General features: G+C 40.5%; 1 protein-coding gene across 3 annotated transcripts in view; it reads right to left on the reverse strand.

The window, feature by feature from the left end:
• Positions 1-14,265, reverse strand: part of rad17 (RAD17 checkpoint clamp loader component) — a 49,178-nt gene that overhangs the window by 9,081 nt on the left and 25,832 nt on the right. The window contains exons 8-15 of one of the 3 annotated variants that reach the window (XM_023343543.1): positions 8,435-8,487; positions 7,532-7,657; positions 5,058-5,127; positions 4,864-4,975; positions 4,529-4,711; positions 3,552-3,655; positions 3,308-3,454; positions 343-471 (exon numbers count right to left, since the gene is read on the reverse strand). In XM_023343543.1, coding sequence (XP_023199311.1) covers positions 343-471; positions 3,308-3,454; positions 3,552-3,655; positions 4,529-4,711; positions 4,864-4,975; positions 5,058-5,127; positions 7,532-7,657; positions 8,435-8,487 — 924 coding nt within the window. Of the gene's footprint in view, positions 1-342; positions 472-3,307; positions 3,455-3,551; positions 3,656-4,528; positions 4,712-4,863; positions 4,979-5,057; positions 5,128-7,531; positions 7,658-8,434; positions 8,488-14,265 lie in introns of all 3 variants that reach the window. The other 2 variants (XM_023343542.1, XM_023343544.1) reach the window with 2 other exon arrangements.

Here is a 14,265-nt window from a genome sequence, read left to right on the forward strand (position 1 = left end):
CTCCTCCTGGCTCTGACTGGTTTTGGTTCGGAAGCAGAGTATTTTTATAAATGCTATTAGAGAAAAAAGGAACAGACAGGGGGATTTGATTTTTTCACAGTTTATCTCTCATCTTCTATTTTCAGAACATAGTGAGATTTTTAACATAAGAAAATAACATATCTTCAAAAAAGTTACACACTGTAGCTTTAATGTCCAATTTGCCGCATCTATTTCTTCAATTCACCGCTGCCAGCTAGGGTGACTACTAGGTGACAGCTATCATCCCACCCAAGAAGATATACCCCTGCATATTGCATATTTATATTTACCACTGAAAGCTTAGCTTTACTAAGGTCATACCTTTTTGTTGACTAGACACCAACTGGGTTTGTGCAGCGGTCTGAAGCCAACAGGAAGTTGACAAGAGTTTGAGTGGATCAACCCTCTGGTTGCCACTGAAGATCCATAGTCCCCTATTATGTGACGAATCTAAAAAGAAAAACAACATCTTTAAAACACTGAAAACTAGTCATCAGACAATCCACACAGGACACACAGTCAGTAGAATAATCAATTTATTCATAATGTCCTTTATATATCAAATTTAAATCTCAAAGGACACATTCACACGGAGAGAGGTGTGGAGCTGTCCACTGACCACTACCTGGTGGTGAGTTGGCTCCGGTGGTGGGTTAGGATACCAATCAGATCTGGCAGGTCCAAATGTGTTGTGAGGGTCTGCTGGGAACGTCACTCACAGTCTGCCATGAGACAGAACTTTAACTCCTACTTTAGGAGGAGAGCTTTGAACATGTTTCGGGGGGGAGGGGCGACATTGAGTCTGAGAGGACCATGTTCCGCATCTCCATTGTCAAGGTGCCTTATTGGACCTGTTGGTTGTTGGTGCCTGTCAGCAACCTCGGGTGGTTGCTGAGGTAAAAACTCGGGCATGAGAGGAGTTTGGAGAGGCATTGGAGAAAGACTTCTGCACGGCTTCGATGTGATTCTGGTCCTCTATCCAGCGTCTCAGGAGGGGAAAGAAGTACAGCACCAACACTGTTTATAGTGGGGATGGTGTGCTGCTGGCCTCGACTCGGGATGTTGTGGGCCGGTGAACAGAATACTTTGAAGACCTCCTCAATCCCAACATCCATTGAGGAAGTTGGGCCTGGGGATTCGGGGTCAGGCTCTTCAATCTCTGGGGCTGAGTTCACTGAGGTGGTTAAAGAGCTCCTCGGTGGCAGGGTCCTGGGGGTGGATGAGATTCGGAGTTTCTTAAGGCTCTGGATGTTGTGGGTTGTGTTGGTTGACGCAATTCTGCAATATTGCGTGGACATCGGGGGCAGTTTCCCTGGGTTGACAGACCGGGGTGGTGGTCCCCCTGTTCAAAAAGGGGGACTGCACAGTGTACTCCAACTACAGAGGGGTCACATGCTTAAGCCTCCCTGGCAAGGTCTATTAAGGGGTCCTGGAGGGAAGAGTTTGGCGAGTGGTCAGACCTTGGATTCAGGAGGAGAAGTGTGGTTTTCATCCTGGTTGTGGCACGCTAGACCAGCTCTACACCCTCAGCAGGGAGGATTTCCTACCCCAAGTGGAGGAGTTTAAGTATCTCGGGATCTTGTTCAGGAATGGGGGAAAAATGGAGCAGGAGATCAACAGGCTGATTGGCGCAGCATCTGCAGTGAAGTGGGCGCTGTACCAGTCTGTAGTGGTGAAGAGAGAGGCCTATTATTTCGCCATGGTAAGTCAAAGCGCCAATAGAAGCAATAGCTCCCTTCTCGAGATCAAGCTGCACGTTTTGATGTATGTATTGTGGTGGTGCATGCACCCGCTCGAGCTGCATTAATGGAGATGGAACAAAAATACATTGGGTGTTGAACAATAGGCAGGCCCCAATGACCATAATAATGGAAATAAGGTGAAGTTTGAATTAAGTTTTTGCTATTTAAATGAGAATTTGGTTGAAAAGGTTTAAAAAGTAGTAATCACTAAGATATGACAGGATGTAGCTCATCAGCTCTCTTCAGCGATAACAAACCAAAAAGATGAAGCTATCCGGGACAGAGTGCCTGGGGCAATGGAGTAGAACGTAAAGACAGGTTGTGAAGTTATCACCTCAGCATAAAGAAGATGTTCATATGATGTGCTGAACCATGCACCTAGGATTTTGCGAAAATTCTCAGTCTACAGTCTAAGAGTGTTGCAAATGCAATTTAGTGACAACATTCTTCCACAAAGTCCAGGATGTTATTCAAAAGTCATAAAATCACATGTTCACTACAGAAAATGTACTGGACACTGGGTGCTGCAACCACAGAGGGTGAGGAAGGTGGCTGATTAGATCCAATTCCTCAGAATTCCCTGTGCTGGAGACACCACTGCTGGAAATATGACTGCTTAAATCCCCCACCCTTGCAATAAAATTCAGAGCTGATCAGGTAAGAACTGATCTCCACTCCAAAAGAAAGACCTGAATCCCAAAGTCTTGTCTTTTGAGTAAGCCTTGAACAGAGACATACTGTAGCTCAGAGCATTTCCTTCCAACCTGCTGGCCAGGAAAAAGAACTATGACCATGTGTTCTTTTTTTAATAAAATTTGCAAAAGATTCTACATTTGTTTTTTTCTGTCAAGATGGAATGCTGAGTGTACATTCATGAGAAATAATAACTTTCCGGATTTTAGCAAATGGCTGCAATGAAACAAAGAGTGAAAAATTTAAAGGAGTCTGAATACTTTCCATACCCACTGTATAAATTAGGATAGTTTCATTCTACACTTTTTCAATCTATACAACGCAATTTGTTTATGTTTCTTATTGAATCCAGTTGGAGTGGCTGACTGTGTATGTCTACCTATATATAAGCGGTACAGACCAAAAGTTTGGACACACCTTCTAATTCAATGGGTTTTCTTTATTTTCATGACTATTTATAAGGCAATAAATCCCACTTATTAACCTGACAGGGCAGGTTGACCTATGAAGTGAAAACCATTTCAGGTGACGACCTCTTGAAGCTCATCAAGAAAATGCAGAGTGTGTGCAAAGCAGTAATCACAGCAAAAGGTTGCTACTTTGAAGAAACTAGAATATAAGGGCTATTTTCAGTTGTTTTACACCTTTTTGCTTAGTGCATATTTCCACATGTGTTATTCATAGTTTTGATGCCTTCAGTGTGAATCTACAATGTCAATAGTCATGAAAATAAAGGAAACTCAATGAATTAAAAGGTGTGTCCAAACTTTTGGTCTGTACTGTATTTAGCTGTATGTTTTTTATATTCTATCAATCTGCCATTAGTTTATACTATCTATTTAAGGACTAACCATCCAATTTCCTGTGAGAAGATCTGCATCAGACAGGTACTCGCTAGCTCTGTCCACATCTTCTATGTCAGAGAAGAAGTCCAGATAATTCTGATGGAGGCATAGGGTGAAAAACTCTCCAGAAGTTTCTGAACGCTCAACAACCAACTAAATAAAAAGATAAACAAAAAAAATGAATCAAAATGAACAGAATAACACCCAGATCATTGTCAAATTAAATAAAGTGGGGAAAAAAGAACCTTACTTCGGGCTGCACGAGTAATACTTCTCTATGATGTTGCAAAAGGTGAAATGGCAGAACAAGACCAGAGGCACCTTTAGATTCATTTGGACAGTCACCATTTCCACCTGTTGGTCACATCATTTGACTTAAACAGACTGTACCACAATCTTTAGACTCTTTCAATTCAGATTCAACTGTAGACCAATTTATGTTATTCACATAAATTCAAAAATACTTTATTAATCCCACAGGGATATTAAATGTTGTTGTAATTCATATTATTAAACATTTAAATAGTTATTGCAAATACTGATGGCTGTGGACAGGGATAATCTCTTGTATTACAAGAGACTTACTTCAATTGAAATTGAAGAAGCCTCTGACTGAAAACACATTTTACTTCATAAAAGGGAATCGGGTCACATAAAGGGCTGATTTTCATTGTAGGTCTTCCTGCTTACGACATAACATTTGGGTATTAAATCTACCAAATTTATCATTTTGCACAACATAAAATCAATAAAATGAAAAAAAAACCTCTAAATTGTATATTTTTGTCTACAGCTGGAGGAATTTTATTGAAAATAAACTTATCAATGAAAAATTGTATCCAATTGTGTAAATAATTATCAATGAAAGTAGTTGTACAAATAAGAATGATCTTATTCTTACTTTTTATTCCTTACATGGTTCACACACTCTATACCCTACACCACCACAGTGTTCCAAACAAGTGGTAGTTTAATACCAAAGCTGCCCAATCAGTGTACAATAACCCACCTGTTTAGAATTGTATTTGAAATGTAATCAATTACAAATTTATTGATGTAACTTGACTTAATGATTGATTCTATATTGCATTGTGATTCTGTGTTTGTAATGATGTAAAGCACTTTGAAATGTCTTGCTGCTGAAATGTGCTATACAAATAAAATTTGATTGATTGATTGAATAATTCTGGTGCCAAACGTTCAAGCCACTTTATAGCTAGTACTCACGTTTGCAGTGTAGAATCTTTCCCAGTGCCCTAAACAAGAAGAAAGAAACATCTTTCCCACCAATAGCCTGATGCTCTTCTTGCTCCTTAGCTGACTTTGCTCGTTTCCCCTTCTGTTTTGATAGAGCAGCAGCTCTTTTCAGTGACATTGCAGGTGGTTTCCTCAATGTACACAATCCTTTTTCTGACAAATTTTCAAAAACATTAGAAAAATAACATAAGTTGACCTGTCCTGAAAAGCACAAATATTCATTTGCAACATAATTGATTTTAAATTTGTACAACTGCATTTTTGATCGCATAAGTGTCATGGAGTGGAATGTGGCATAACTTTACCCAGGAGACAGCAAAACTGCAGGCTATTAATAGCACTTCGTATGTCTCCAGAAGATCCTGAACAAAGCATTTCCAGTTCTGCCTTCTCAGGAACATACAAACTCTTATGACTCTGCTGAAAATGAGAAGAATATTTAATTAGGCAGATAATACAGGAAAAAAAACCCAACTTACTTTTGTACACTTTATCTCACCTTTTCTGCCTCCATGTATACAATGTTTTTCAGAACCTTCATCATTGTTGTTGCAGGAACAGGATTAAAACTGAAGTGAATGATATAATATAATGTTACTGTGAATCTAGCATGATAGTAATCAAATATTCTAAATTTAAATTAAACAAAAGAAAACTGACACAAACGTATTTTGTTTCTACTAGCTGCACTGGAGTAAAAGAACAAAAGTACAATATCACCACCATTTAAACTCATTTAGCATATCACCTATATTGCTTTGCAATATTGGTTAAATAACTAACTAATTATAAAATAACATTAAAAGTAGGCATTTATTCTATTTAAATGTTTAGTTTATTAATGAAACATCCATCTATCCATCCAATTACAAAACCTAAAATTTCTTTTGGGCCAGCTTGACGTTGTTTTGCTGTAGACGTTGATTTACATGCTGCATTCAGATAACTGACTGAAGCAAACACTCCATTCAAATAACTACATGATTTAAGTCAATATGAGTGAAATATTCACTTAAAATCTGATTTTATAGGACATTTAGTTTCTCCTTTAAAAGCATCAAACAGCCCCTAAAATATGTTTGAATGCAGCATCTTTTCAATCCAATTGAAAAACCCTTCATTAGTCCCAAAAGGAAAATGTTGTAACTCATACTATCCCAGGTTCTTCAAAGGGTTGTTGTTTATGTTGTGAGCAGGAAGGACTACGAGTATGTCTGCATTACAACAAATCTGAAGAAGCCTTTGACTGAGGACACTCTCTTGTAATACAGTCTGATGAGGAAGGTGCTCAGGATTTTTCAATGGTGCAAATCATTGTTCATTTTATGAAGTGTGGAAACCAGTGTTTCCACAGTGGTTCTCAGAACAGAATTAGCTTTCTTTATCCTGTTGGTTAGCAATTTTAAGTCTCTGGCTCTGATGCTGCTACCCCAACAGACGATGGCAGAAGAGAGTACTCTTCACAAGAGACTTACACAACGCAGCCAAAAATGAAGGCTCTAAGCTTCCTCAAAAAGAACAGTCTGCTGCCCCTTTCTGTATCCGATATAATTGATTTTGAATTTGTCCAGTTTTAACATCACTGCTGCATCTCCAGCAACAGGGTGCTAGCATGATAGCAACAGGGTGCTGGAGATGCAACTCCATAATGGAAATAGCTACTATTTCTCTGGAATTCCACAATAATCTCCTTTGTTTTGCTACCATTTAACATAAAATGTTATCTTACAATGTTGGCCATTTCTAAAACTGCAGATGACACCTGCATTTTAGAATTCAAATGACAAGAATGAGTCTTAAGGAAACACCGGAGTGCTCTGGTGCACACTGCTTCACTGCCTACTCCAATCATTGTTGCATACACAGCAAAATAGACGTGTTGAAACCCAACTATAATGAAATACAAACTTTGCTTAATGTTAGTGACAGCTTTCCCTCAATGTTAAAGTCAGAGTGTTCACAGCTAAAAAAACAGGTTCATTGAATTTATTGATTTGGACATCATTGAAGGATAATAGATAGAGATAAAAGATAAAATAATGGCTTTAATGTGAAACTATGTATATTAAGGGTCATATTTGATTAATAATTTTCCTGCATCTGCATTAATGTGTGTGTGAAGTTAAATATACTTATATATATTTTATATGTATTGTGTTTGTGTTGAGGAGATGCAAAACAAAACCAAACGGTACAGGCAGTCAAAAATGGGCCACCGACTCATAGCCAGCAGTGACAGGAATGAGGCAGCTTACAGCCTGACGGGGGCAGAGGCGCCTCCTTTGAGACCACAAACTTCAAGGTTGTGGTGTGGCCAGAACCTGTCGATTAGGTTGCTGAGTTGATGGTTCAAGAGTCAACTGCAGAAGGAAACGACAGCACCTTGCCTCCCCTTTGACTATAAAGAATGATGGCAATTTTAGTTTTTTGTGCGCTGCTGCATTTAAAATAATAGCCCCATTCAGCCACCACATTTCTTTTTATTCTGTCTTTGTGCTCTGCTTACCTGTCCCTACATTTGCTGTGTTTAGTCACATTTATTTAGTCCTGAGAGAGAGAAAGAGACTGAGAACAACAATGTGGTTCTGCTGCTCTGTTTTTCAAACTTATGTAACAACGAGAACCGATGGAGACAGCATACTGGAATTACTTTTAAAATAAATGAGTATCTATTTATACAGTAAATTTTAGAATTTATTTATGTCTTTTAAATTAGGCAGTAATATAAACAATAATTCAGCTGACATAAAGCAAATAATTACTTACAAGCAGCTGCATTTTGTGCAATATATTTTGCAATATATTTCCAAATATTGTTTATTAGAATTAATAAGCAGCTAAGAAGAAGAGCAAAGCTTACTTTTCATTTTTATTGTTTGACAATAAACATGCTCTCCAAACTATTTATTTGTGACAAAATTTGGAGATAATTCCCTGGCATACATTTCAAACAATAATGTCTATAACTTGAACCTGATGCAGCTCATGTGCAGCTCCTCCTGAATCTCTTTGGGGAAAAGAGACCATAAGCTGCCTTCTCCACTTCGAGAGCCAGACACTATAAATACCAGCGGACACTGACTATTCCTTACAAAGACTCTGGAAGACAGATAAATGAATAAATTTATCAAACAGAATCTGTGAATTAGAGAAAAACAACAATTTTGAAATCTACATACAGCAGAATTAACACAGTTATGTGAATAAGTGTTTGTCCCATTCTATGATTTCCTTTTTTTTTTTTGCACGTTTGTCACACTCAAGTGTTTCAGAAATCAAACCAGTTTAAATATTAGTGTTACAGCCCTGGGTCTTGAGGGCTGGGTTGCAGGTGTTTGGTGTTTGCCCTTGTGCTCCTCCCCTTTGCAGGTGTTGCTGGTCTGTTGATTTGGAGCGCAGAGTATTTAAGTCTGGCTGTCTCCACCTTTGGCGTCCGCTCTGCCGCTTGATGCTTGTGGTGTTTAGTTGCCAGGCCTCAGCTCCCCTCCTTTTGCGTTTGTTTCTTTGTTTTTGCATTTCAACACTTTCATATGCACTCACACAACACACCCAACCACCACTGATACTGACATCCACAATCCATTGTAGTTTTTGTTAATAAATATTCCTTTTTATGCACTTTAACCACTGCATGGCCTCCTGTTTTGTTGTGACTTTGAGCCAGTCGTAACAATTACAGTAGTAAATGACAACACAAATTTTTAATTTAGCTTTTAAAGGAAGATGTTTGTAAATAATCTCAGAAAAAAAAAACCTACATAGCCCTGTGTGAAAAGTTGATTGCTGCCCCCTCCCCATTAAAACGTAACTGTTGTTTATCACACCCGAGTTCACTACCTCTAAACACACACCGGCCTGATTACTGCCGGAACTCACCTCAAGGTGTCATGAAAGCTGCAAGGCTGTCTGTAGAACTGGTTTGGAAAATCCTGGAAAGAACAAATATGAAGGAAAAGTGAAGGGATGCAAAGCTTCGTGTTGAAAAATATATGACATAAACACTTTTCTTGACAATGTGAGAGTCAGAACATGCAGTTGGAGTAGAAAAAATATGTATTGATAAGCAGAAGGAACGTGTTAGTGCATAAAAGAGAGACTGACAATAACAATAATGATAAAATTTCCAATTATGTAAAATCAGTTGGAATGTGGACTTTGATGCTAAAAAATTATAGTGACATACAGATCTTATTAGTATTTTAAGATGGCAAACTGTACCAACTGTATCCAGAAGATACAGGTCAGGTCAGATTTCCTTCACCAAAGTGAGAAAATGACAGTTCAAATGACAGAAGCCTAATTGACTTCATTGTGGAAAGAAACTATCTAGAAAATGTGGGAACAAATGAAACTTCAAAAACTTCAATATGTTCAAAAACATATTTAGTCTGATTAAAAACCAACATCTCAACCAGTATATTTCCCCGTAAATATTTGGGTTTTGTAAGATTTCTCTTTTATGTTCTGGCTTAGCAGTCAGGCAAACAGTATTGTGAAGACTCACAGACGTTTACCTTGTTCTGTCAGGTCAGATTTCCTCCACCAAAGTGAGAAATGACAGTTCGCCTTGTTGCCTAATTGACTTCATTGTGGAAAGAATCATATGTTTAAGGTTGACAGACTACCTTCAAGACGGTTGATGACGAGAGGGTAACTGCAACAAACTATTACAACAACAATTCCATGGTGGCCCACACAGATGCAGCAGCTTGGAGCTCCTCTCATTGTCTGTGTTTTTTATGGTCTCATTTTTTCTAATATGGGTAGGATCTCCTGCAGTCAACAAGATCTTTTCCGCATTGGATTATGGAGCAAACAGTACATAACCGAGGACTTTATAGATATGCACAACATACTGCTGAACATGGATCACAATCCAGTCTTTTCGTAGATCCATCCATCCTAATGTTCAGGCAAAAGAGGTGGCAAAATGAAAGAAAAAAGCGGGGATGCCAGGCTGGTGTCTTGGCACAATTACAGAGAGGGTCAAGCTTCAGTTGGCAGCAAACAGACTGGTACTCGACAGTTGCAATTTGCTGATCACAGAGACCTGCATCTGTGAACAACAGTTGGTGCACAAATGCCACAGTTATTGACAGGCATTGCTCAGCTGACCTGGAATCTATGACCCGTTAGATGCAGGCTGTTTTATCTTCCCTGTGAGTTTACCGTTGTGATGGTGACTGCTGTATGCATTCCACCCAGTGCTAATACCAGTAGAGCTCATTTGAATGACGCTTTCAGCTGACAACAGAACAACCACCCAGAGGCAGTGCATGTGGTTGCGGGTGATTTTAACCATGCTGATGTGAAAGTCTGATATATCTGTGACCTTATATGTGGAAGTTATTCCACCTTGATGTTTCATGGGAAATAGATTTTGACAGTCATGCCAACATGCTTTGATGTACGAAAATCCTTTGATAGCTTTTGGCATTCAATGCCTCAAGAGTGTGCTGAGTGATTTTGAAGTCTGTCTCTCAAAAACTGTAGGACGAGTTTGATCAGATATGACGTCTATAAAAAAAAGAGAAGACAGCAGCTTTGATCCAAATTGGCCGACTTGCTGTTGGGTTAGGACCATGGCTCCAAGAGACTTTATTATAGAACCTGACAAGATACCAGTGACGTGCGGTCAGGGGAGGCAAGTGAAGCAGAGCCTCCTCTGTCATAACGAAAAAAAATAATGATAAAATAATTTATATCGCTATTTTCAACCTGTGGTTTGTACTGTAAAGCAGTGGTCCCCAACCACCGGCCACGGACCAATTGGTACCGGGCCGCGCAAGAAATAATGAACTACTTCCAGATGTTTAATTTTGAAAATCCTAAACCGGATTTTACCGGTTACGTCTTGCGTGTCAAAATTGAGCCACCTTGCAGCAGAATGAGTAACAAAACAACATCGGAGCAGTGCGCGCGCCCCCCCGCCCCGAACAACAGCATCGGACTCGATACTTACGACGCGCACTAACCACCCCCCCCCACTCCCCGGTCCGCAGCAAAATTGTGAAGGGCTAACCGGTCCGCGCGACTTAAAAGGTTGGGGACCGCTTCTGTAAAGTATTTATTTTTTATTTAGCTTAACCAATTCTGATTATTTTTTCTTCAAAATCGCTGAATTTTCCCATTCAAATGCTCAGAAGCGAAGCCGGTGAGGCAGCAGCGAGTTGAGCCTCTCCTGGGATTGATCAACCTCTCACTAACTGCACTGGCTGCCATTCTATGGTAGCATGCTCGTCCTGTCTGTGTGTCGACAATAAAATGGTTAAAAAACATTTAATGTATGAACTGACTTTTCATAATTTAGCTTATGTATATAATGTACAGTGTTTTTGTCACCAACTGTGTGTGTAACGTGTTTCATGTGCGGAGAAGCGATCAGAGAACAGATTTGAGGTGAGGCAGGCAGTTCCCTTGCCTCAAGGCAGGGGGCGCTCATGATCCCAGACATTGTGACTCCACAACTGCAGAGTAAGAGACAGTAACAGCCATACAGTAAAGTGCAGCAATATATTTATAGTTTTCTCCTCGTATCACAGCAATCACTTATAAATATTCGCAAAATAAACATTAAGCCTAAAACCATACTACTGCAACAGACTGAATGTTCTGCTCTTTGTGTGGGAAATAGCTGAGTGTTTTTTTAGGGGCGTTGTTGTCAGTTGCTATGGCAACGAGTCTGTGTGTAGCCTGGCCAATCCAGAGAGTAAGAAAGACGTGGTTTTGAGTTGAACTTCAATGGGTTTTCTCTTTGCTGTAGAGCACAGGTGTAAAATTCCAGTCCTCAAGGGCTGGTGTCCTGCAGTATTTAGATGTGCCACAAGTACAAAACACTGGAATGAAATGGCTTAATTACCTCCTCCTTGTGTGGATAATTTCTCCCAGCCTTGCTAATGACCTAATTATTCTTTTCAGGTGTGGTGCAGCAGAGGCAAATCTAAAAGTTGCAGGACACCGGCCCTTGAGAACTGGAGTTTGACACCCCTGCTGTAGACCATAGCACGAAATTAATAATATCTACATGTCCAAGTTTGATTGAGTAACGGAATTATTCTACGGCAACAGCGCAGCTATGGATGACATGTAAAAGAATGGTCTTTTTGCCCTCCAGCGTTGTCCGTATGCACAAAATTTCCTTATGTAAACAATAACATGCAGGGGGTCTATATTTGTATATCTGATTATGATTAAGTCAGTGCCTCACCAGCTATGAACCCCACCACACGCAACTGCAAGATACACAAGTGTACTAAGTTTCATAACTCTGGATTAAAGCATGGCTTGGGGCTGATCATTTAAAATATTCTAGGGAGCGCTGTGGAGGAGTTAGGCCACACCCACCAAGTATTATTGTGGATTCCTGTCAGGGGTGGGTAAGGATCCATCCTAGTGAGTTTGGTGCAGTTCGGCTAGAAACTGTGGAATTTAGAGCCAAACATAAGTTTGGCCATGCTGCCACGCCCACCTGCGGGATTTCCAACACTGAATTCACACCAACATGTCTTCCATCTCTGGACAGTTTCATGTTGAATAGGTCAAAGGGGTCAGATAGAGACTGTTTACAGTAAACCATGACACTTCCTCTTCTCGGGCAGCGTGGCTTAAGTGATTGCATCATTTGACCATTGGGTTTTGCAGGGCAGTCGTCCCCAACCTCTGGTCCCTGACCGGTCCGTGGACCAATTGGTACTGGGCTGCGCAAGAAAAAAATTTATATTTCCGTTTTATTTATTATCTGAGTCTGGAGGATCTTTTATTTTGAAAATCCTCTAACCGGATTCTCTCGGTTACGTCTTGCGCACCAACATTGAGCCACAAGAAGCAAAATGAGTAAGAAACAGATCAGATTCTTTGGAAAGTTTCTTTGTGAAGATGAAAAGGCCCAGAGAAGAGACAGGAGAATGGATTTATCCCGGTAGGTGATTCCCACAGTCCAAGCTCTGCATGATATGGTGACCGGCTCGTTAGTGAGGCAATGAAGCTTCAAACTGCTTCGCTACATAGAGGCCACTTTGCATAAGCGACACACTTTGGGTGTCACTGTCTCCCAGATGGGACCGTCTCGTTGCAAAGAAACAAGCTCAGGGCTCCCATTAATTTGTCGTTATCGTGAGTTAAAATTTTCATGAAAGTAAAATGTTCGTTTTTATGGCGCATCTGTACCTTATTTTGAAGGGATGTAGAAATAGTACCATAGCGACCAGAGTCAGAGAGCGTTAGGGCAGTGGTCGAGACGGGAGGAGTAGAGCTTATGAGTCTTAGGTCTGGTTCACACGGTACAATTTAAGGGTTGAGGGCCGATTTTTCTAACCTCTGTGACCACAGAGCTGATAAAAGTAGAATAGGTTCAATCAGTTTGTGGTGTCCAGCCACACGGCAGGAGCAACACACCACACACGAAGCGATGTCACTCACGAACATCCCGATTCCAGAAGAAAATCCTCTAAAACCCCCAACATACCATACGGGAATTTAGAATTAACAAACACAGAGGACAATGTAGAAGCAGTAGTGATAGTTTGTGGACTCATTTTAAGCGAGCTAGTGTCAGCATTAAGCACTGACTGAATGAATAGCCTTATCGTTATAACTATATTATGTCAGGTTAATTGATAGCTGAAAAGTTACCGGGTTTATCGACTGTGGTCCCAATTTCGCTTCAGTTCCTCTCATCATTTCTGTTGATATTCCTTGTACAAAATGCTGAATAAACATTCACACTGTTTCCACATATCATCTCCAATGTCCACCTGACTCTGTTGCTCGATGTCAGCTGTTTGGGATTCCCCTCCGTGCTTATGTCACCACGCTTTCTGATTGGCTACCTGTCACATTCAACAGGTTGCGTTCTCGCTCCCAGTCAGGGAAAACCCCCACAGGCTGCGATAGTCAGGCCAAGACAATCAAACATGTTGAATATGCCCGATTTTAGATTGGAGCGGTCCCGACGTTCTACATAACACACCCCACTGTGGGATGATGGGTCACGATTATTACAAATGACAACAAGACTGTCATAAGGGGAAAATTAGGGCAAAAAACTGAAAATCGTGCCATGTGAACTAGGCTTTAGCAGGCACACCAACATACAGTTCACCCCACAATCTTCCCTCCCCCCCGGACTACAGTAAAATTGCCTGGTCCACGGTGATAAAAAGGTTGGGGACCACCGCTGTAGGGCACCTGATGATCAATCACTGAAAGTTTGGTGCCTCTGTGAGCTTTTGTTGTAGGAGATGTAACAGGTTCATGTCTCATAGCGAGTAGGCAAACTTTGACCCCTGGCAACACCCCTTCTGCATGCACAAACGTTCTGGAGGGAAAAGGTACCAGAAGTGGAGTCAACTGAGCAAGGACCCTGCCATCACGTTTTAGCTGAGAACAATATTCTACTTTTATTGTCACTTCGAGGTGAAAATTTCGGTCAAAAAATCTGGTTATCAATGGAATTGCTGAGTCACCAAACGAGACTTGTGTTGAGACAGAGGAAAAAGTGAAGACAATTCTGTCTGAAAAGTTAAACCTACAACATGAGGTTGAGATGGAGAGAGCTCACCGCACTGGGAAAGTTGGAACTTAGAGGAGACAGACTGGACGATTGTCATCAAATTCCTGAGGTACAAGGTAATGTACTACCTGAGAAAACTTTTTGATGCTCTCTGTCTCGTCTCAGACTCGGCCACATTTGGTCTCGGTCATTGAGG

This window comes from Xiphophorus maculatus, chromosome 12 (assembly GCF_002775205.1).
Source record: "Xiphophorus maculatus strain JP 163 A chromosome 12, X_maculatus-5.0-male, whole genome shotgun sequence".
NCBI classification, from domain to species: domain Eukaryota; kingdom Metazoa; phylum Chordata; class Actinopteri; order Cyprinodontiformes; family Poeciliidae; genus Xiphophorus; species Xiphophorus maculatus.